General features: G+C 49.2%; 1 protein-coding gene across 1 annotated transcript in view; it reads left to right on the top strand.

The window, feature by feature from the left end:
- Positions 1-24328, top strand: part of LOC144507660 (dynein axonemal heavy chain 3-like) — a 459789-nt gene that overhangs the window by 158563 nt on the left and 276898 nt on the right. The window contains exons 14-15 of the mRNA XM_078234817.1: positions 15301-15499; positions 18287-18395. Of these exons, the coding sequence (XP_078090943.1) occupies positions 15301-15499; positions 18287-18395 (308 nt within the window). The remainder of the gene's footprint in view (positions 1-15300; positions 15500-18286; positions 18396-24328) is intronic.

Here is a 24328-nt window from a genome sequence, read left to right as displayed (position 1 = left end):
AATGGTTTATTTGTTCCTCTTTTAAGCTCTTTTAACTCCTGTAACCCCAAATAACTAAGTACTAGGAAAATCCTGTCATCTGTTGTAAAGTCATTGACACTCTCCAGAGCCCTTAACTTTTCAGAAAAATTAACTCCCAACTTATTAGCATTTGCATACATTGAACCGAACAAACTTTACATGTGAACATGAGGATTACCACAGACAACATTTACTCAGTATAGGAAAGTCACAAAACAAACAGTTATTACTTTGTAAAATTATCTCACATTCAAATGGTTACATCATAAACTGAGAATATGTTTCAATGCATCCCTCTTTGAAACACAAAACCCATACAGACTCTCTATTTACCTCTTTAGAATTTAGGCAACTTCCCATTTATAAGTTGGTTATTTTGTGCACTCAATTTATTCTATCAATTAAATGTCAGAAACTGTAACGCTTAAGTGTAACCAATCACTTTAATTTGAAAGTTAACAGTGAAAAAATCTGAATGAGCCAAACTCTTCAAGTCTCAATTATCACTAGGTTGTGATAAAAAAATCTTGGAGTCTTGAAGCTGCTAGACCTGTTATTCACGAGCCATCTATTTAAAACAAAACACAAAAAATACTTTCGGCTTGGAGCCAAATAAATTAATTTGGTCTCAAAATCTGTCAAATTAAAAATAAAAATAAAATTTACAACCTCCAATGTATATAATATCATCCTGGACCACAATGTCTTCACCTTCAACAACCAGTTCTTCACCCAGCCACACGGAACAGCCATGGGGACCAAATCCGCACCTCAATATGCCAACATCTTCATGCACAGGTTCGAACAAGACTTCTTCACCGCACAGGACCTTCAACCGATGCTATACACTAGATACATCGATGACATTTTCTTCCTTTGGACTCATGGTGAACAATCACTGAAACAATTGTATGATGACATCAACAAGTTCCATCCCACCATCAGACTCACCATGGACTACTCTCCGGAATCGGTTGCATTCTTGGACACATGCATCTCCATTAAGGACGGTCACCTCAGCACCTCACTGTACCGCAAGCCCACGGATAACCTCACGATGCTCCACTTCTCCAGCTTCCACCCTAAACACGTTAAAGAAGCCATCCCCTACGGATAAGCCCTCCGTATACACAGGATCTGCTCGGATGAGGAGGATCGCAACAGACACCTCCAGACGCTGAAAGATGCCCTCATAAGAACAGGATATGGCGCTCGACTCATCGATCGACAGTTCCGACGCGCCACAGCAAAAAACCGCACTGACCTCCTCAGAAGACAAACACGGGACACGGTGGACAGAGTACCCTTCGTCATCCAGTACTTTCCCGGAGCGGAGAAGCTACGGCATCTCCTCTGGAGCCTTGAACATGTCATTGATGAAGACGAACATCTCGCCAAGACCATCCCCACACCCCCACGTCTTGCCTTCAAACAACCACGCAACCTCAAACAGACCACTGTCCTCAGCAAACTACCCAGCCTTCAGGAGAACAGTGACCACGACACCACACAACCCTGCCACAGCAACCTCTGCAAGATGTGCCGGATCATTGACACGGATGCCATCATCTCACGTGAGAACACCATCTACCTGGTACACGGTACATACTCTTGCAACTCGGCCAACGTTGTCTACCTGATATGCTGCAAGAAAGGATGTCCCGAGGCATGGTACATTGGGGAAACCATGCAGACGCTACGACAACGGATGAATGAACACCGCTCGACAATCACCAGGCAAGACTGTTCTCTTCCTGTGGGGGAGCACATCAGCGGTCACGGGCATTCAGCCTCTGATGTTCGGGTAAGCGTTCTCCAAGGCAGCCTTCACGACACACGACAGCGCAGAGTCGCTGACCAGAAACTGATAGCCAAGTTCCGCACACATGAGGATGGCCTAAACCGGGATGTTGGGTTTATGTCACACGATCTGTACCCCCCACAGCTTGCCTCCTGGACTTGCAGAATCTCACTGGCTGTCCTGTCTGGAGACAATACACATCTCTTTAACCTGTGCTTAATGCTCCCTCCACTCACATTGTCTGTATCTTTAAGACCTGGTTGGCTGTAGAATTTTGCATTCTAATCAGTATTCTGTAACTTGATTTTGTGTCTCTGTGCCCTGTTTGAGAGCAGATATCCACTCCATCTGACGAAGGAGCAGGGCTCCGAAAGCTAATGGCATTTGCTACCAAATAAACCTGTTGGACTTTAACCTGGTGTTGTTAAAACTCTTACTGTGTTCAGAATTACATACAGTGGTGGGATTCTTCAAAACATTCATTCCTTCCCAATCAACAACATCTCCTGGTAATTCCATGCCTTCCTTGTAACTAATAGTCACAGGATTCATCAGACCGGGGCAAATTCTAAACTTACTGTGGGATCAGGTGCCTCCGGAAAAGGAGGTGGGGGTCCCCAGTCAATGCCATGTGCAAAATGGGCATTCTTTTCCAGATACAATCCACAACCCAATCCATAAACACCATCTCCCTCAGACTCAACTGTGCCAAACTCAAACAACATCCTTATCTGCATTGGCAACTGATTGATTAATCTCCAGCTAGAACTTGGAGTAATCGGAACTTTGATTCTTTTAACTAACTTGATATACTTTAAACTGACTCATAGACAATATATTTACCTCATTGTTTTGTTCCTGCTTATCTACTTTTCCACAAAATTACTTATTTTCTTCTCTTAACTTCTCAACTAACTCTCATAATTTCTAACTCATTTTTTAGCTTCATTTTCTCTGACTTCTCACTCTGTACCTCTTCTAAACTAATAATCACAATAACTTTACTCAGTTTCAACAAACATTTTCCTTTATCTCTGTTTCTCTCATTAAAACATCTCTGACTCGCGGATCCCAGATCCAAAAACTCACTGTAGTATTCTACCCATTTCTCTCAGCGTAGTCCCAGGAGAGCAAGAAGTGACTGAAAGGGTACAGTGCCTGCTAATTTACCAATCAGTCCCTCTAAGTCAGTTGGTATCAAGGGTATGATGAACATCCTCTCTCTACTCCAGAGTTAGGTTTGAGCCTTGCCTCATGGTCGACAATAGAGTTCACCCTTCCCCTTGACGAACCTTACTTCAAAATCTCACTTCTAGATTAAGGAAGGAAGACAGGCGCTTAGCCCAAGAACAATGCTCACGCTAAAAAAATTCATTCCTACAACCCCTACGCCTGGCATATCAGGAACGTGAATCAATCCACCCCCCAAAATACTACTGAAAGATAGGTCTTTAATCCCACTCAGGGCCGGCACTAGGGTTACCACCTCCCCTGTTTAAACTAGTTCTGTCATTGTTTCGTTGCATTAAATGAAATGCCTGGATCACTTTTAACCACTTAACAAATAAAAGGTTCAATCTTGGGGTCACAGTACTTGCCTCTTATCGAGTACCGTCTGGGATGCCATTCTGTTATACATCTTTAATTTAAACACTTTCCAAGCATTCCAGTTTAATGAGACAAACAAGAACAGTAATTCAATTATTTATTTAACACTTCTAGTGCCAACTCAAACACAAACAGTTGCAACTCTTTACTGAACTTTAACTCTAACTGAACATCAACTTTCAACTGAACTTTCCTTAGAGCATCCCAATACTTCTGCCCTAGGGATCCCAGTCCCATCTCAGTATTGGCACAAGATTCTGCCCATAGGGGCCACCCTTTCTTCTTAATATATTCCCTGATTCTTGTTTCCCATATGGGACACTTCTCTGTCTCTGTGCTGTTTCCTGCCATTCTATATTCAACAAGGGGTAGGGAATCGATCAGACCGCGGGTACGGCTTTGGGCTATGTTCCGGTCCTAATCCCTCTGGGTTCTAATACAAACCTACAGAGTTTACCCCATCCTCCTTGTTAGTAACAATACATGCACAATACACAATTTCTCGAAAGCAGTTATTTGTCCAATAAGGAGTTTACACCTGTTGGCTCTGAGTTTTAAATAACCGTTCAATATAGATTCTGCGGGGTTCGATATCGGAGCAACAAAGTTACTTCTTATCGAGCCCACCCAGGGACACCAATTGTTGTGCCTGCCGCACAGTCTGTTTTAACCCTTATACAGTGGACAAATAACTACGAGTAGACGTCTTATCAGTACAACCAATATTTATTTAAACCCACACAATCAATAATCACCCACCCAACCAACGATAAGTTATCTTACAGGAAAATACTGAAGTTCAAGTCCAATATAAGACTTAACTTTGCGTGACTGGCAAGTACCCAAGCAGATATTGGCTTTTATCTGTGCGCTGGTCTCAGTAGTCATCTGCGTGGTCTGGTCCTTTGGTCTGGTCTGGCACTCTGGCTCTGGTCTTCCTCCCTTCCTTCTCGGGTGTGGTGGCTCTCCTCGTGCTGGTCGTCGCTGGCGACAGTCACCGTTGTTGTAGCTCATTCGTGGGGTCAGAGAGAGAGAGCGAGAGAGAGCGAGAGATAGCGAAAGAAAGAGAGAGCGAAATAAAGAGAGAGAGAGAGCTTCTACTGTTGTGCAGCAGCTTTTATCCCTCCTTGGTTTCGTGTCCTTTTGGGTGGTCTCCTGATTCCTGCCAATCAATCGATCAGGACTTGATCACCTTGATCAATAAAGCCCAATCAGGTGCTGCCACACCGATCTCTGGGTGTGTACCCAACAGCCATGCCTGGGGACACATAGAGTTCACCCTTCCCCCCAAACAAGGGGCCACGGCGCCCTCATGTCTGGTACACAACCCAGTGTGACCAGAAAGTCTCTTTGATCCTGGAGATGACCCATATCCTGTGGATTCACACGTCCGGGTTGCAGCCTGTTTGTCTCTGTCTTTTAAACTGCAGCCTGTCGTTTTAGTTCTTGCCCAATTGTCCCAGAGTGCTTTACAAATCGCCATTTTAGATGGCCTGTTTGGCCACATATTGCACTGGCACTTTTTACCCCTCCCCTCCGCAGCAGAACCAACCGTGGTGCAATGAGTTTGGCTGCTGCTGCTTTCCCCAGAGAGGTCATTCCCTTCAGCAGTATCCAAAGCGGTGTATCTGTTTTGCAGGGGAATGGCCACAGGAGATTCCGGCACTACCTGCCTATCTTCTTGCTCTGTCTGGTGGTCACCCATTCCCTTCCTGCCCGCGGAGTCTGAGCCTGCGGTGTGACCACCTCTCTATACGTGCGATCCACAATACTCTCTGACTTGTGGATGCTCCACAGTGTCTCCAGCCGGCGCTCCAGCTCTGAAACTCAGGCTTCCAGGAGCTGTAGCTGGAGACACTTCCTGCACACATGCTGACCCAGGGGACTGGAACTGTCCCCAGCCTGTCGCATGGAGCAAGAGGAGCAAACCACGGCCTGGAGCTCTCCTGTCATGTCTTACCCCTTTAAATTAAACTTTTAAAAGCTGTTTTGTTTCAGATTATATCCAATTCTCTCGGGCCCTTCATTCCTGCTCCTCATTACGACTGAATATAACCTTCACAAACTCTAAACCACAGAAATTACTCGGAAACATTATTGTAGTGTACAACAACAACTACAGTGCCAAGACAAAAAAGAAAAAGTGTCACTCTCTCCACTTGGTGTCACTCTCTCCCACTTGGTGTCACTCTCTCCACTTGGTGTCACTCTCTCCACTTGGTGTCACTCTCCCCCACTTGGTGTCACTCTCTCCACTTGGTGTCACTCTCCCCCACTTGGTGTCACTCTCTCCACTTGGTGTCACTCTCTCCACTTGGTGTCACTCTCTCCACTTGGTGTCACTCTCCCCCACTTGGTGTCACTCTCTCCACTTGGTGTCACTCTCCCCCACTTGGTGTCACTCTCTCCACTTGGTGTCACTCTCTCCACTTGGTGTCACTCTCTCCACTTGGTGTCACTCTCCCCCACTTGGTGTCACTCTCTCCACTTGGTGTCACTCTCCCCCACTTGGTGTCACTCTCCCCCACTTGGTGTCACTCTCTCCACTTGGTGTCACTCTCCCCCACTTGGTGTCACTCTCCCCCACTTGGTGTCCCACTTGGCGTCACTCTCTCCACTTGGTGTCACTCTCCCCCACTTGGTGTCACTCTCCCCCACTTGGTGTCACTCTCCCCCACTTGGTGCCCCACTTGTTGTCACTCTCTCCACTTGGTGTCACTCTCCCCCACTTGGTGTCACTCTCCCCCACTTGGTGTCACTCTCCCCCACTTGGTGCCCCACTTGGTGTCACTCTCTCCACTTGGTGTCACTCTCCCCCACTTGGTGTCACTCTCCCCCACTTAGTGTCACTCTCCCCCACTTGGTGTCACTCTCCCCCACTTAGTGTCACTCTCCCCCACTTGGTGTCACTCTCTCCACTTGGTGTCACTCTCCCCCACTTGGTGTCACTCTCCCCCACTTAGTGTCACTCTCCCCCACTTGGTCTCACTCTCCCCCACTTGGTGTCACTCTCCCCCACTTAGTGTCACTCTCCCCCACTTGGTGTCACTCTCCCCCACTTGGTGTCACTCTCCCCCACTTGGTGTCACTCTCCCCCACTTAGTGTCACTCTCTCCCACTTGGTGTCACTCTCCCCCACTTGGTGTCACTCTCCCCCACTTGGTGTCACTCTCCCCCACTTAGTGTCACTCTCCCCCACTTGGTGTCACTCTCCCCCACTTAGTGTCACTCTCCCCCACTTGGTGTCACTCTCTCCACTTGGTGTCACTCTCCCCCACTTGGTGTCACTCTCCCCCACTTAGTGTCACTCTCCCCCACTTGGTCTCACTCTCCCCCACTTGGTGTCACTCTCCCCCACTTAGTGTCACTCTCCCCCACTTGGTGTCACTCTCCCCCACTTGGTGTCACTCTCCCCCACTTGGTGTCACTCTCCCCCACTTAGTGTCACTCTCTCCCACTTGGTGTCACTCTCCCCCACTTGGTGTCACTCTCCCCCACTTAGTGTCACTCTCCCCCACTTGGTGTCACTCTCCCCCACTTGGTGTCACTCTCCCCCACTTAGTGTCACTCTCCCCCACTTGGTGTCACTCTCCCCCACTTGGTGTCACTGTCCCCCACTTGGTGTCACTCTCGTCACTCAGTCAAAAGACTGGCTGTTAGCTCCCACCTGAGGGATTGAGATTGAAATCCAGGCTGTTTTTGGGAGTTTGCTACATGGAAATCGGCTCCTACATTACAACACTGACTACGTTTCAGTGATAGTTCATTAGCTGCAATGAGCTTTGAGATGTCCAGTGACCTCTGCGTTGCCAGTCCACTCTTTTGGCCACTCCCAAGCCCAGGCCCTGGGTGTGACCTCCGCTCAGTGGCTTTCTCACCGAGCAGATCCAAGGCTGAATATTTGTCCTATAAAGAAACAGAACTATAAACCCATCCTGAGTTTCTACCATTAAGTTTGCAGTAGCTCTGTGTTTCTTGCCTTGATGTGGTGTTCTCTTCCTGTGGGGGAGCACTTCAGCAGTCACGGGCATTCAGCCTTGGATCTTCAGGTAAGCATTCTCCAAGGCGGCCTTCACGACACACGACAGCGCAGAGTCGCTGAGCAGAAACTGATAGCCAAGTTCCGCACACATGAGGACGGCCTAAACCGGGATGTTGGATTTATGTCACATTATCAGTAACCCCCACAGCTTGCCCCTGGTCTTGCATAATCTCACCAGCTGTTCTGTCTGGAGACAATACACATCTCTTTAACCTGTGTTTAATGTTCCCTCCAACCACATTATCTGTACCTTTTAAGACCTGGCTGGCTGTAGAGATTTGCATTCCAATTAGTATTCTGTAACTTGATTTCTGTGTCTGTGCACTGTTGGAGAACAGAGACCACTCCATCTGACGAAGGAGCAGTGCTCCGAAAGCTTATGGTATTTGCTACCAAATAAACCTGTTGGACTTTAACCTGGTGTTGTGAGAATTCTTACTGTTTCTTGCCTTGTCCAGTGCTTTGGTTGCTTTCGGCCTCCCTGCTCCCTTCCTGCCTCCTCATAAATTTTGGGATGGGATTGCCCCTCCTTAGCAGGGAAGTGGGAATGCCGTCCCTTCACGGAATGAGCAGGGGATTGAGGAGAGGTTGTGTGGCTGGCATCTCACTTTCAGTGACGCTCAGTTGGAATCAAAGACCATCGTCTGGTGGATTCCCGAGCTTGGAGAAACCATTTATAATTCACTTCACAATGGTGCTGTTAGTGAAGTTGCTCATTCATCAAGCAAAGATAATGAAGGCATACAGAGTAGAGAGAAGACCGATGAGTCATTATGTATTTAAAATCAATGCTTAATTCTATTTAAGAAGATGTGAATGTCAATATAGATTGATGAATGTAACCGCAAATTATAAATTCCCTCTGCATTGAAACTGAAATGATGGTGTGTGTATTTACTGACCTGTGACAGATTTCTCATCAGATATCTGCTGCAGCTTATTACTGGCTGAATGAGCTGATATTAATGTGAGGCATCTTCTCGACAGCAGTATAGATTTTACACAAGCTGCTTCTGACAGCCTGCAGTTGGGGATGGGGAGGGTGAGTGTGCTGACTGGTTGGGGCAGTGCACCGTGCCCCCCCTGTCATGTTATTCTGATACGGTGGGTGCAGGGACTGGAAGCAAGTTCATAAGAAATAGGAGCAAAGTTTGGCCATTTGGCCCATCGAGTCTGCTCCACCATTTGATCATGGCAGATAACCCTTCAATCATTATCAATTAAAAATCTGTCTAACTCCTCCTTAAATGTACTCACTGTCCCAGTATCCCCAACACTTTGGGGTAGTGAATTCCACAGATTCACAACCCTTTGGGAGAAATAGTTTCTCCTCAACTCTGTTTTAAATTTCCTATCCCTTATCCTAAGACTATGACCTCTCGTCCTTGAATGCCCCACAAGAGGAAGCATCCGCTCCACGTCTACTTTATCCATACCTTTTATCATCTTATATATCTCAATTTGATCTCTCCTCATTCTTCTAAATTCCAGTGGGTATGGGCCTAAACTGTTCGATCTCTCTTCATACGACAAGCCCCTCATCTCTGGAATCAATCTAGTGAACCTCCTCTGAACTGCCTCCAATGCCACTGCATCTTTCCTCAAATAAGGGGACCAAAACTCTGCACACTCTGCACATTCTCCAGGTGCGGCCTCAGCAATGCCTTGTATAGTTACAACAATACGTCCTTACCTTTATATTCTATTCCTTTAGCTATAAATGCCAACATTCCATTTGCTTTCTTTATTATCTGCTGTACCTGCATGCTAGTTTTCTGTGACTCATGAATGAGGACACCCAGATCCCTCTGCACTGGAGCACCCTGAAATCTCTCCCCATTTAGATAATAAGTTGCCTTCCCATTTTTGCGACCAAAAGGCACGACTTCACACTTAGAGTCATAGAGGTTTACAGCATGGAAACAGGCCCTTCAGCCCAACTTGTCTATGCCGCACTTTTTTTTTAAAACTCCGAAGCTAATCCCAATTGCCCGCATTTGGCCCATATCCCTCTATACCCATCGTACCCATGTAACTATCTAAATGCTTTTTAAAAGACAAATTTGTACCCGCCTCTACTACTACCTCTGGCAGCTTGTTCCAGACACTCACCACCCTCTGTGTGAACAAATTGCCCCTTTGGACACTTTTGTATCTCTCACCTTAAACCTATGCCCTCTAGTTTTAGACTCCCCTACCTTTGGGAAAAGATATTGACTATCTACCTTGTCTATGCCCCTCATTATTTTATAGACCTCTATAAGGTCACCCCTCAGTCTCCTACGCTCCAGAGAAAAAAGTCCCAGTCTATTCAGCCTCTCCTTATAACTCAATCCATCAAGTCCCGGTAGCATCCTACTAAATCTGTTCTGCACTCTTTCTAGTTTAATAACATCCTTTCTATAATAGGGTGACCAGAATTGCACACAGTATTCCGAATGTGGCCTGGCCAATGTCTTGTACAACTTTAACAAGACGTCCCAACTCCTGTATTCAATGTTCTGACCGATGAAACCAAGCATGCCGAATGCCTTCTTCACCACTCTGTCCATCTGTGACTCCACTTTCAAGGAGCTATGAACATGTACCCCTAAATCTCTTTGTTCTGTAACTCTCCCCAACGCCGTACCATTAACTGAGTAAGTTCTGCCCTGGTTCAATCGACCAAAATGCATCACCTCGCATTTGTCTAAATTAAACTCCATCTGCCATTCGTCAGCCCACTGGCCTAATTGATCAAGATCCCATTGCAATTGGAGATAACTTTCTTCACTGTCCACTATGCCACCAATCTTAGTGTCATCTACAAACTTACTAACCATGCCCCCTATATTCTCATCTAAATCATTAATATAAATGACAAATAACAGTGGACCCAGCACTGAACCCTGAGGCACACCGCTGGTCACAGGCCTCCAGTTTGAAAAACAACCCTCTACAACCACCCTCTGGCTTCTGTCAAGAAGCCAATTTTGTATCCATTTAGATACCTCACCCTGGATGCTGTGAGATTTAACTTTGTGCAACAACCTACCGTGCGGTATCTTGTCCACGTTAAACTCCATCTGTCACGTTTTGTCCCACTCTCCTGTCTATATCCATTTGTAAGGTTCCTATTTCCTCATTGCAACTTACTGTCCCGCCTATTTTTGTGTCATCTGCAAATTTGGCGATGGAGCCACCTATCCCTGTATCCAATCCAGATTGTAAATAGTTGGGGCCCCGAGGACTGAACCCTGTGATCCCACTAGTTACTTCTTGCCATCCAGAAAAAACCATTTATCCCGACTCTCTGTCTTCTATCCATCAGCCAGTCACCTATCCAAGCTAATAAATTACCCTTAATCCCATGCGATCTAACCTTGTGAATTAACCTTTTGTGTGGCACCTTATCAAACACCTTCCGGAAGCCCAGATGTACTAGATACCCCAGTTCCCACCATTACCATCCCTGGATACATCCACTTTGCTTGTTACATCCTCAAAGAACTCTGGCAAATTAGTTCAGCAATTCCTCCACTCCTTTTGCCCATTATTTTGAATACATGCCCTCCATTTCTTGATGTAATCTTGAGAGGGAACAGTTTCTCACTATTTCCCATGTCCATCCCCTTCTGGGTCTGGAATACCTCTATCAAGTCTCCTTTCAGCCTTCTTTTCTCCAAGGAAAATAGACCCAGCCTCTCCAATCTCCCCTTGTAGCTACAGGTGTTAATCACTGGAATCATTCTTGTGAATCTCCTCTGTACTCTCTCCAATACCTTCACATTCTTCCTCAAGGATGGAACCCAGCACTGGACGCAATGCCCCACAGAGATCTAACTAGTGTCTTATACAAATTTAACATGACCTCCTTACTCTTGTACTCAATGGCCCTGTTAAAATACAGTCTCAGATATTGCATGCTTTAATGACATGCCCTGCCTCCTTCAGTGATTTATTGCATATACTCCGAGGTCCCTCTGTTCCTGCACCTCCTCAAGAGTTTCGCCCTTTATTTTATACAGTCTCTCCACATTCTTCCTGTCAAAATGAATCACCTCACTCTTCTCCACATTGAACTTCATCTGCCACTTGTCTGCCCAATCCACCAACATATCAATGTGCCTTTGAAATTCAAGACTACCCTCATCACAGTTGCCAACATTTCCAACCTATGTATCATCTGCAAATTTTGAAATCATGCCCTGCACACCACAGTTGGGGTCAGTAATATCTCAGGAAGTGTAAGGATCCCAACATTGTCCCTTGGGGAACGCAACTACAAACCTTCCTCCAATTCTTGCGGCACACCGCTGGTCACAGGCTTCCAGTTTGAAAAACAACCCTCTATAACCACCCTGTGTCTTCTGTCTCAAGCCAATTTTGTATCCAATTGGCTACCTCACCCTGGAATCCGTGAGATTTAACCTTATGCAACAATCAGTCCAAAGATGTGTGGGTTCAGTGGATTGGCCATGCTAAATTGCCCCTTAGTGTCTTGCAGGGTAAATGCATGGGGTTGGAGCCTGGGTGGGATTGTGGTCGGTGCAGACTCAAGGGGCCAAATGGCCTCATTTTCACTGCAGGGATTCTATGGAACCAGGCGGTACCTTGTCAAAGGCCTTGCCAAGGTCCATATGGACAACATCGACTGCACTGTCCTCATCTATCGTCTTGGTTACCCCTTCAAAAAACTCAATCAAGTTCACGGTGGTCTGTTTACAAAACGCCAAGTGGGCCAAGATTCCAAATCAACATTCCCTGAAGATGGGTGATCGCAGAATTTAAAATTCACATTGACAGAGTTGAAAACATCCTTTGAGGTTGTGGTTGACAGTGTGAGAGAGGGATGGGAACTGTACACCTGACTCACTCTCGCTGGCTCATAGCTCTAACTCAGCGGTGGGCAACCTGGGGCCTGGGGGCCACATGCGGCCCATCAGGGTTCTGAATGTGACCCATGAGACATGTTGTTGACCGTTGCCCACACGCAGGGTCGCCACATTCCACTGGTTTCCATCACGAAGCTTTTTCCTACCGGTGTGACTGAACTGATTCGCACAGAAAGCAAGGGTGAGCGAAGTGAGGGGTGTTGATTGCACAACATTGACTGTGAGAGCCGTGCGCTCCTTCTGTGTCCAAAGTGTCAATATTTCTTTTGTTTTTACCATTTGACGTTGATCACAGCTCTATTATTAGATAAATGATTAAGCACTTCCTATAACTTGTTTTGAAATACTCGGCATGTATTCAATCTTATTCAAGAGTGGTAGTTAGTGAACAACCAGCCCATTCATTAGCACTGGTCACCCAATCCACCAACATGTCAATGTGCCTTTGAAATTCAAGACTACCTTCATCACAGTTGCCAACATTTCCAACCTATGTATCGTCTGCAAATTTTGAAATCATGCCCTGCACATCACAGTTGGGTCAGTAATATCTCAGGAAGTGTAAGGATCCCAACATTGTCCCTTGGGGAACACAACTGCCCCAGTAAAGGCCCCAAGCCTCATGCTGTATTTATCTGCTGCCCCAGTAAAGGCCCCAAGCCTCATGCTGTATTTATCCACTGCCCCAGTAAAGGCCCCAAGCCTCATGCTGTATTTATCTGCTGCCCCAGTAAAGGCCCCAAGCCTCATGCTGTATTTATCCACTGCCCCAGTAAAGGCCCCAAGCCTCATGCTGTATTTATCTGCTGCCCCAGTAAAGGCCCCAAGCCTCATGCTGTATTTATCTACTGCCCCAGTAAAGGCCCCAAGCCTCATGCTGTATTTATCTGCTGCCCCAGTAAAGGCCCCAAGCCTCATGCTGTATTTATCTGCTGCCCCAGTAAAGGCCCCAAGCCTTGTACTGTATTTATCTGCTGCCCCAGTAAAGGCCCCAAGCCTCATGCTGTATTTATCCACTGCCCCAGTAAAGGCCCCAAGCCTCATGCTGTATTTATCTGCTGCCCCAGTAAAGGCCCCAAGCCTCATGCTGTATTTATCTGCTGCCCCAGTAAAGGCCCCAAGCCTCATGCTGTATTTATCTGCTGCCCTAGTAAAGGCCCCAAGCCTCATGCTGTATTTATCTGCTGCCCCAGTAAAGGCCCCAAGCCTCATGCTGTATTTATCTACTGCCCCAGTAAAGGCCCCAAGCCTCATGCTGTATTTATCTGCTGCCCCAGTAAAGGCCCCAAGCCTCATGCTGTATTTATCTGCTGCCCCAGTAAAGGCCCCAAGCCTCATGCTGTATTTATCTGCTGCCCCAGTAAAGGCCCCAAGCCTCATGCTGTGTTTATCTGCTGCCCCAGTAAAGGCCCCAAGCCTCATGCTGTATTTATCTGCTGCCCCAGTAAAGGCCCCAAGCCTCATGCTGTATTTATCTGCTGCCCCAGTAAAGGCCCCAAGCCTTGTACTGTATTTATCTGCTGCCCCTGTAGAGGCCCCAAGCCTCATGCCGTATTTATCCACTGCCCCAGTAAAGGCCCCAAGCCTCATGCTGTATTTATCTACTGCCCCAGTAAAGGCCCCAAGCCTCATGCTGTATTTATCTGCTGCCCCAGTAAAGGCCCCAAGCCTCATGCTGTATTTATCTGCTGCCCCAGTAAAGGCCCCAAGCCTCATGCTGTATTTATCTGCTGCCCCAGTAAAGGCCCCAAGCCTCATGCTGTATTTATCTGCTGCCCCAGTAAAGGCCCCAAGCCTTGTACTGTATTTATCTGCTGCCCCTGTAGAGGCCCCAAGCCTCGTGCCGTATTTATCCACTGCCCCAGTAAAGGCCCCAAGCCTCATGCTGTATTTATCTGCTGCCCCAGTAAAGGCCCCAGCCTTGTACTGTATTTATCAGCTGCCTCAGTAAAGGCCCAAAGCCTTGCACTATATTTATCCGCTACCTCAGTAAAGGCCCCAAGTCTCATGCTGTATTTATCCACTGTCCCAGTAGAGGCCCCAAGCCTTGCACTGTCTTTATCCGCTGCCCCAGTAAAGGCCCCAAGCCTCGCACTGTATTTATCTGCTACCTCAGTAAAGGCCCCAAGCCTCATGCTGTATTTATCCGCTGCCTCAGTAAAGTCCTCAAGCCTCGCACTGTGTTTATCCGCTGCCCCAGTAAAGGCCCCAAGCCTCGCACTGTATTTATCCGCTGCCACAGTAAAGGCCCCAAGCCTCGCACTGTATTTATCCGCTGCCCCAATAGAGGCCCCAAGTCTCACACTGTATTTATCCGCTGCCCCAGTAGAGGCCCCAAGCCTCGTGCTATATTTATCCGCTGCCCCAGTAGAGGCCCCAAGCCTTGCACTGTATTTATCCGCTGCCCCAGTAGAGGCCCCAAGCCTTTCACTGTATTTGTCCGCTGCCCCAGTAGAGGCCCCAAGCCTCGCATTCTATTTATCCGCTGCCCCAGTAGAGGCCCGAAGCCTCGCACTGTATTTATCCGCTGCCCCAGTAGAGGCCCCAAGCCTCGCACTCTATTTATCCGCTGCCCCAGTAGAGATGTCCCTCACAAGTCCGGCTGTCTCCGCTCCCGGAAGATATCCCAGCTGTCCTGTGTCGCAAATGGGATTTGCTCAATGCCCCTGATTATCACCCTAATCTCCACAGCTACCTGAGACTACTATCTGCTAGTTAACTCAATGGGCAGTCATGGTCCTGAGGTCACGGAGTGGAGGGGAGTTGTGTATTTGATACCTCCTCATCCTCCCTGGAGATTCCTTCAAGATGAAGGCTACTTTGATGGTGAGGGTTTTTCTGCTCCAATGGTTAAGGACTGACTCTGCCCTACTCCCTATCAGATCCTTTCATTAATTCATTACTAACCAATTCTGCTGACAAATAAATAAATATGTTTCCATTCTCTCTGTCAGCTCGTGATGTGGTTACAAAGTTGAACAACCTGGGAATCAACACCACGACTGACTTTAATTGGATCGCACAGTTACGCTATTATTGGGAAAAGAAGAATATTGTTGTTCGGATGATTACAACCACCGTGCCTTACGGTTATGAATACTTGGGGAACACAGGAAGGCTGGTCATCACTCCTCTGACAGATAGGTGCTACAGGTAAGAGCAAGGATTCCAACAGGTGTTGCCAATAATGTGTCTGATCAAATAGCGTGGATATGACTGATTAATTCCACTGTTCCTCAAGGTGTGTCACACTTTGAGATTTATAATTATATAAATATAATTTGAGATTATATTTATACTGACAGGAAATCTATGAAGGTCAATTTTTGAAGGTAGAGATTTTTGACTTGCCCTGAGTGTAAAGATTGTGCAGCGGATCAGACTATTTAACAATAGTTAAATTGTCGGCACAGTAGCACAGTGGTTAGCACTGCTCCTTCACAACTTCAGGGACCCGGGTTCGAATCCCGGCTCGGGTTGCTGTCTGTGTGGAGTTTGCACATTCTCCCTGTGTCTGCGTGGGTTTCCTCCGGGTGCTCCGGTTTCCTCCCACAATCCAAAGATGTGGTTAGGTTGATTGGCCATTCTAAATTGCCCCTTAGTGTCCCGGGATGCATAGGTTAGAGGGGTTAGTGGGTAAATATGTAGGGATATGTGGATAGGGCCTGGGTGGGATTGTGGTTGGTGCAAACTCGATGGGCCGAATGGCCTCTTTCTGCACTGTAGGATTCTATAAAAAGAAAGCACAGGTTTTTCACTCCTGTGCTCCCTGACATTCACAATGTCAGCTTTGCAACCAGGCAGCAAGTTGGAAATAAGCAGAACATGTTTGACATCTACGAGAAATATCGGGGTAGACAGAATCCCGGAGAAGATAGAGAGCCGGAAAGTAGGGAGTAACAAGTTAGTGGGGAGGGTCAGCGTACAGGAGAAAGTAATAGAGTCAAAATCAGGATTACAGTCCATGTATGTGAATGCACAGAGTGTGGGAAATAAGATCAGGGAGTTACAGGCGCAGATTGCATTGTGGGATTACAATGTTTTGACAATAACAGGGAAGTATGCTCTGTGTCAGGAAGAAAATACAATTGAGAACCAGGCTGAATATAGAAAGTTCAGAGAGGAGATAAAGAAAGCTATTAAGAGAAGCAAAGAAGGAGAACGGAAAGAGACTGGCAGCTAACATAAAAGTTATAACACATTGAATAAAAGGGACAGCAGCAATGTGGATACAAAATTGGCTGAATAATAGGAAGCAGAGAGTAATGGTCAATGGATATTTTCCAGGCTGTGGAAGGCTTGGAGTGGAGTTCCCCAGGGGTCAGTGTTGGGACCCTTGCTTTTCCTGATATATTTTAATGATCTAGATCTTGACAATTTTAAAGTTTGCGGATGTTGGAAAACTTGGAAATGTTGTGAACTGTGAGGAAGACAGTGTAGAACTTCAAACAAACAGGGACAAGTTGGTGGAGTGGGCAGATAGGTGGCAGATGAAATTCAATGTGGAGAAGTCTGAAGTGATGCATTTTGATAGGAAGAACATGGAGAGAGAGAGAGAGTTAGACAAGCGGGTGGCACAGTGGTTAGCACTGCTGCTTCACAGTGCCAGGGACCCAGGTTTGATTCTGGCCTTGGCTGACTGTCTGTCACCCATATTCTCCCTGTGTCTGCGTGGCTTTCCTCTGGGTGCTCCGACTTCCTCCCACAATCCAAAAATGTGTGGGTTAGGTGGATTGATCATGATAAATTGACCCTTGGTGTCCAAAGATGTGTAGGTTCGGCAGATTAGCAGGGTAAATACGTGGAATACAGTGTACAGTTCTGGGTGCCACAATATAGGAAGGATGTGAACACATTGGAGAGAGTGCACAAGAGGTTTGCAAGAATGGTTCCAGGGATGAGAAACTTCAGATATGAGGCTAGATTGGAGAGGTTGGGACTGTTCTCCTAGGAGAGAAGAAGACTAAGAGGAGATTTGATAGAGATGGTCAAAATCATGAGGGGGGCTGGCCAGAGTAGATCGGGAGAAACTGTTCCCACTTGTAAAACGACCAAGAGGGCACCGATTTAAAGTGATTTGTGATGTGAGAAAAATCTTCTTCACACAGCGAGTGGTTGGGGTTTGGAAAACACTGCCTGGGAGTGTATTGGGGGAAGGCTCAATCCAGATAGTAAGAAGGGAATGGGACTGTTATCTGGAAAGAAAGGATGTGCAGGGTTACAGGGGAAGGTGGGGGAATGACACTAGGTGAGTCAGTCACCCAGAGAGCTAGTGCAGACATAATGGACCAAATGACTTCCTTCTGCACCCTAACAATTCTGTGATTCACTGATCTACTGAAAATCTGGTTTCTCTCCACACACCTAACTCATTGGCCAATCCTAAAACAAACATCGCTACCTTCCAAAGGACAACAGCATGTGGACTATCAACAATTTACAGTCTGTAGACTGTCCTTCATTGATTATTCTAATTCCCACCTAAAATTAATAGAATACATTTGAAAACAGAGTTTCTTCAGAAACGATCTGATTTCTCACCTTTGCTGTCACAATGAAAGTTGGGCTTTACACAGTTGGATGCTGTGAGATGGCGATGATTGAGAAATGATAAACAGCAACAGAATCCAATACTGTGCTTGAACCTGCCCTTTGTTCATTTGGAATCAGCTCTACCTTTCCCTGGATTACTTTGCTCCTGCTTTAGCTCTTCCTCAGTCACCATTTTGCCTGTGAAATTCCTTTTGCAGAGCGTATTTGTTGTAAAGGAGGCGTCTGAAGCAAATCCAACTACAGTTCATCAAAATGATTTCAAACAGATCTAATTAAATTGTAGCAGCACCAATCTCGATCCCGACATGTAACGATTCTGCCGTAACTGAGTGCCAGAGACTCTGCAGGTTAAACTCTGCAAATCAACTTTGCAAATTCCTCTTCCAGAACGCTAATGGGAGCCTTGCAGCTGAATCTGGGAGGAGCTCCAGAAGGTCCTGCAGGAACTGGGAAAACGGAAACTTGCAAAGATTTGGCCAAAGCTGTGGCTAAACAGGTAGAAGGAATGTTGCACAGAACACTTGCCGGGGGAGGGGGAGGGAGGAATGCCAAAAGTTAACTCTTTATTTTATTTCATTTTTTGAACTCTTTGTAAAAGTAATGTATTCCTTCCTAACAATTAGAACAAACAACAAAGAACACTACAGCACAGGAAACAGGCCCTTCGGCCCTCCAAGCCTGTGCCGATCACGACGCCCCAACTAAACTAAACAAAAACCTTATGCCCCAGGAAAAAGCCTCTGGCTATCCACCTTGTCTGTGCCTCTCATGATTTTGTAGACCTCTATCGGTCCTCCCTCAGCCTCTGTCTTCCAGTGAAAACAATCCTAGTTTATTCATCCTCTGAGAGCCAACACCCTCGAGACCAGGCAACATCCTGGTGAAGCTTCTTTGCACTCTCTCCAAAGCTTCCACGTCTTCCTGGTAGTGTGGTGACCAGAACTGCACACAATACTCCAAATGCGGCCTAACCAAGGTTTTATATGGCTGCAATATGATTTGCCAACTCTTGTACTCAATGCTCCGGCTGATGAAGGCAAGCATGCCATGTGCCTTCTTAATGACTTTGGCTGCCTGTGGGCCACTTTTAGGGAGCTGTGGACCTGCCCGTCCAGATCCCTCTGTATGTTAATGTTTCTAAGGGTGCTACCATTTACAGTGTAATTGTGTAGAAGTATTTGCTTTGCAATATGAAACCTCACAACCAATTGAGGAAAACGGAGTTCTGAAGGCAGGAGATGGCAGCAATGTCGGTATCCTAGCCCCGAGCCCTCAGGAGGTTCAGAGATTCCCAGATCCAAATCGCGCCTAAATCTCTCTCTTACAACTTAACTACTCCCAAAATAAACCTGCGTTCACAGGACTCAAAATCTATTCACAAAACCTTTATTTAGAACAGTTTATATTCTCTGTTCTGCAGGCTGTACATCTTCCCCAGCAGGTTCAGACTGGCTGGGGTCCCGGTATCAATTCCCCAGCCTCCAGTCTCACGTGCCCTCTTCACTCTCACTCTGCATCCTCTCACACAACATCGGCATTGGCTGAAATGTTCATTACCTGCTCTGGTGGATATCATTCCATTATCATCAGAAAAGCAATATCTTTCTCACTGTTTCCACCTGTTGGTTGTTGGGAATCACGTTTTTCCCATTTTGCATGGACTGATATCATGCTGAATTGTATGAGATTAGAAGTGACTCCAGCATTGAGAAATCTGTACTCCACACAAACTCCTTTCACCATTCAATACTAGAATCATAGAATCATAGAAACCCTACAGTACAGAAAGAGACCATTCGCCCCATCGAGTCTGCACCGACCACAATCCCACCCAGGCCCTACCCCCATACCCCTACATATTTTACCCACTAATCCCTCTAAACCTACGCATCTCAGGACACTAAGGGGCAATTTTAGCATGGCCAATCAGCCTAACCCGCACATCTTTGGACTGTGGGAGGAAACCGGAGCACCCGGAGGAAACCCACGCAGACACGAGGAGAATGTGCAAACTCCACACAGACAGTGACCCAAGCCGGGAATCGAACGCAGGTCCTTGGAACTGTGAAGCAGCAGTGCTAACCACTGTGCTACCATGCCGCCCTCGATCAACATGTCACCGGATTCCTTTCTCCTTCCCGTGCTTATCCAGCTTCTCTTTTAACCTGTCCATACGACTCACCTCAGCCGCTCCCTGGGGGAGTGAGTTAACATCCTCACCAATCTCTGGGTTAAGAGCTTTCTCCTCAATTACCCATTGGATTTATTTGTGACTATCTTATATTTATGGCACCAGTTCTGGTCTATTCCACAAGAGCTGTGGACAGGCCTTGCTGCCTGAATCTCACCCGGCCTGAGGCAGGAAGCTCAGGCCAGACAGCGAAGGCATGTCGCTACACAGAGGCAATCTGCCGGTGATATTCCCAGTGAGGAAGTCACAGAGCTTCTTCCCTACCTCTACCCTGTCTTCCTTTCTCATCATTTTACAGAGCTATCCAAGGTCACCCACCAGTTTTCTAATTTCCGAAGACAACCCCCCCCAGCCTCTCGATCAGTGTAACCTCTCAGCTCTGTCACCTTTCAGTCACAGCTTCTACAATGTTCTGCAATGTCTCTGGGCAGAGCCCGATTTATGGCCAGTAAATTGGTGACACCGATGGCAGCAGTTTCCGCCGTACCGCGCGGCACTTTGTTTAAGAGATGGCGATGTACGGGTTTCATGTCAGCTGACTGGCAGACAGTCTCTGATTGGCCCATCTTGCTGTGACTCGGAGCTTCAGTAACCCAGGCGACGGGTTTAACCCAGGCTCCCTCCTGCATGGAGGGAGGACACCGCAAGGATCAGGAAGCTTCTGGAGACTGACTGCTGCCACAGATAGCAAACATTCTGACCCCAAATTTCACAACACCTCAGGAGCCAATCAGACTTCCTCAACATTCCACTCGGGGTGAAGACCAGAATACAAGGTCATGAACCCAACATGGGAGGGGGTGGCAGAGGTTGGCAGTGTCAACATCCTGCAGAGAATGGACACCCAGTGCCCAAAACGATAAATGACCTCTCCTCTCAACTCTCATACGCACACCCTCCACCCACACAGACACACACCCTCCATAGAAACCATAGAAACCATAGAAACCCTACAGTGCAGAAGGAGGCCATTCGGCCCATCGAGTCTGCACCGACCACAGTCCCACCCAGTCCCTACTCCCATATATTTACCCGCTAATCCCTCTAATCTACGCATCCCAGGACTCTAAGGGGCAATTTTTAACCTGGCCAATCAACCTAACCCGCACATCTTTGGACTGTGGGAGGAAACCGGAGCACCCGGAGGAAACCCACGCAGACACGAGGAGAATGTGCAAACTCCACACAGACAGTGACCCAAGCCGGGAATCGAACCCGAGACCCTGGAGCTGTGAAGCAGCAGTGCTAACCACTGTGCTACCGTGCCGCCCACACAGACACACACCCTCCACCCACACAGACACACACCCTCCACCCACACAGAGACACACATCCTCCCCCCACACAGAGACACACACACACCCTCCCCCCACAGAGACACACCCTCCCCCCACACAAAGACACGCACACCCTCCCCCCACACAGAGATACCCGCATCCTCCACCCACACAGAGACAACCACACCCTCCACCCACACAGAGACACACACACCCTCCACCCACACAGAGACAACCACACCCTCCACCCACACAGAGACAACCACACCCTCCACCCACACAGAGACACACACACCCTCCACCCACACAGAGACACACACACCCTCCACCCACACAGAGACAACCACACCCTCCACCCACACAGAGACACACACACCCTCCACCCACACAGAGACACACACACCCTCCACCCACACAGAGACAACCACACCCTCCACCCACACAGAGACACACACACCCTCCACCCACACAGAGACAACCACACCCTCCGCCCACACAGAGACACACACACCCTGCACCCACACAGAGACACACACACCCTGCACCCACACAGAGACATACACACCCTCCCCCCACAGAGACATACACACCCTCCCCACACACAGAGACACACCTCAGTGGGCCCTAGTTTGTGAGCAGCCTCAGGGTCACACTCTGGTGAGCATATCGCACTCTCCGACCAGAGCCGGCAGAGGCAGGGAGCTGGCACCTTGGGGACTGGGGGTCTGCTGAGTCCCAGTCAGATGAGGAGCCTGTGGACTCGGTCATAACTCAGTTGTTGGAGCTCCAGTGGAAAGTTGGAATAATGAGGGAGAGGTGTCTGGTACACTCCTCAGAGCGGAAGGCTGCACGGAGGATTCTGTCCACCTTCAGCCTGAGGTGATTGTGTCAAAGCACTGAGATCCAGACAGGTATCGTGGTCTCACCTTGGAGAACTTTACCCAGGACTCGAACCCTCCACTGCTGAGGGACACACTCCATGGTATGGATCCCTGATCCAGCCAGTTGTTGGGATAAGTGAGTTCTAGCAGCAGAGGATGGAGGGACGTCTGAAGCTCACTCCAGCTGCCCCTCTAACCTAATGCAGAGTCCAAGGCCCTTGGGCACTCACAAGGGTGAGCATCAGCTGGTGACTCCCCCCCCCCCCCCCCCCCCCCCCCGCCTTCTCCCCCCAACACCCAGAGCCACCCAGGGGACTCCAGGAGTGTCCCACTCATCCAAATCCCCTATCCCTGTGACTGCTTCAGGCTGAGGGGGGTGGCACTGCCGCATAGCAGGATCCCAAACGCAGCCCGGGCCCTCCAGGTCTCGGCCCTCTGGCAGACAGCGGGGATTCGCAGAGAGTGGGGCGTGGCAGACAGCGGGGAGTGGCAGACAGCGGGGCGTGGCAGACAGCGGGGTGTGTCAGGCAGACAGTGGGGCGTGGCAGACAACAGGGCATGGCAGACAGCAGGATGTGTCAGGCAGACAGCGGCGCATGGCGGGCAGCATGGCATGGTGGATGGCGGGCAGCAGGGCGTGGCAGACATGGCAAGCAGTGGGGTGTGGCAGGCAGCGGGGCGTGGTGGGCAGCAGGACAGACATGGCAGCGGGACAGACATGGCAGCGGTGTGTGATGGGCAGCGGGGCGTGGCAGGCAGCGGGGTGTGGCGGGCAGTGGGGCGTGGTGGGCAGCGGGGCCGGTGGGCAGTGGGGCGTGTTGGGCAGCGGGGCCTGGCGGGCAGCGGGGCGTGGTAGGCAGCGGGGCATGGTAGGCAGTGGGGCGTGGTGGGCAGTGGGGCATGGTAGGCAGCGGGGCGTGGTGGGCAGTGGGGCGTGGTGGGCAGCAGGGCCTGGTGGGCAGTGGGGCATGGTAGGCAGCGGGGCGTGGTGGGCAGTGGGGCGTGGTGGGCAGCAGGGCCTGGCGGGCAGCAGGGCGTGGTAGGCAGCGGGGCGTGGTGGGCAGTGGGGCGTGGTGGGCAGCAGGGCCTGGCGGGCAGCAGGGCGTGGTAGGCAGCGGGGCGTGGTGGGCAGTGGGGCGTGGTGGGCAGCAGGGCCTGGCGGGCAGCAGGGCGTGGTGGGCAGCGGGGCATGGTGGGCAGTGGGGCGTGGTGGGCAGCAGGGCCTGGTGGGCAGTGGGGCGTGGTGGGCAGCAGGGCCTGGTGGGCAGTGGGGCATGGTAGGCAGCGGGGCGTGGTGGACAGTGGGGCGTGGTGGGCAGCAGGGCCTGGTGGGCAGTGGGGCATGGTAGGCAGCGGGGCGTGGTGGGCAGTGGGGCGTGGTGGGCAGCGGGGCCTGGCGGGCAGCAGGGCGTGGTGGGCAGCGGGGCATGATGGGCAGTGGGGCGTGGTGGGCAGCAGGGGCGTGGCAGACAGCAGACTGCCTCCGTCTCCGCTGTGGATGTCGGGGAAGCACCAGGACATCTCAGTGAGGGTTTGAAATATTCAGGAGCTGCAGTTGGGCAGAATGAGTATTTTTACACAGTGTCGGCCATTGTAAATGCGTTCCCAACAATGTCTCCTTGTCTGTCGCTGTTTGGAATGGTGAGCAGTGTGTGTGTTAATGGGATGTGAAAGCTTATTTCCTGCACACATTGGAGGTGAGGGTCCGGGTCTGGGTTTGGGGCCTCTCCCCCAGGCAAAGTCCAGCTTCACACTCACGCTGGGTCACTCATATCCACACCACCGGGCGGCCTGTGTTTGCTGCAAGAATCTCAGAGCCAGGAGTCAGAGTGTTCCGTCAGGTTCTCTGTGCCCTCTGCCCCTTACCCCATGCCCTCTTTCCCTGCCCCCCCATCCCTTGCCCTCTCTCCCGTGCCCCCAGCACCCTCTCCCCCTGCCCCCCACCCCTTGTCTCCTGTCCCCTCCCCTGCCTCCTGCCCCCTCCCCTGCCTTCTGCCCCCTCCCCTGCCCCCTCCCCCCACCCCTCCCTCCTGCCCTTCCCCCTTTCCCTGCCCTCCAACCCCTGCCCACTCTCCCTTGC

The sequence above is a fragment of the Mustelus asterias genome, chromosome 19, assembly GCF_964213995.1.
Source record: "Mustelus asterias chromosome 19, sMusAst1.hap1.1, whole genome shotgun sequence".
Lineage (NCBI taxonomy): Eukaryota > Metazoa > Chordata > Chondrichthyes > Carcharhiniformes > Triakidae > Mustelus > Mustelus asterias.
This window is presented reverse-complemented; position numbering and strand designations above follow the sequence as displayed.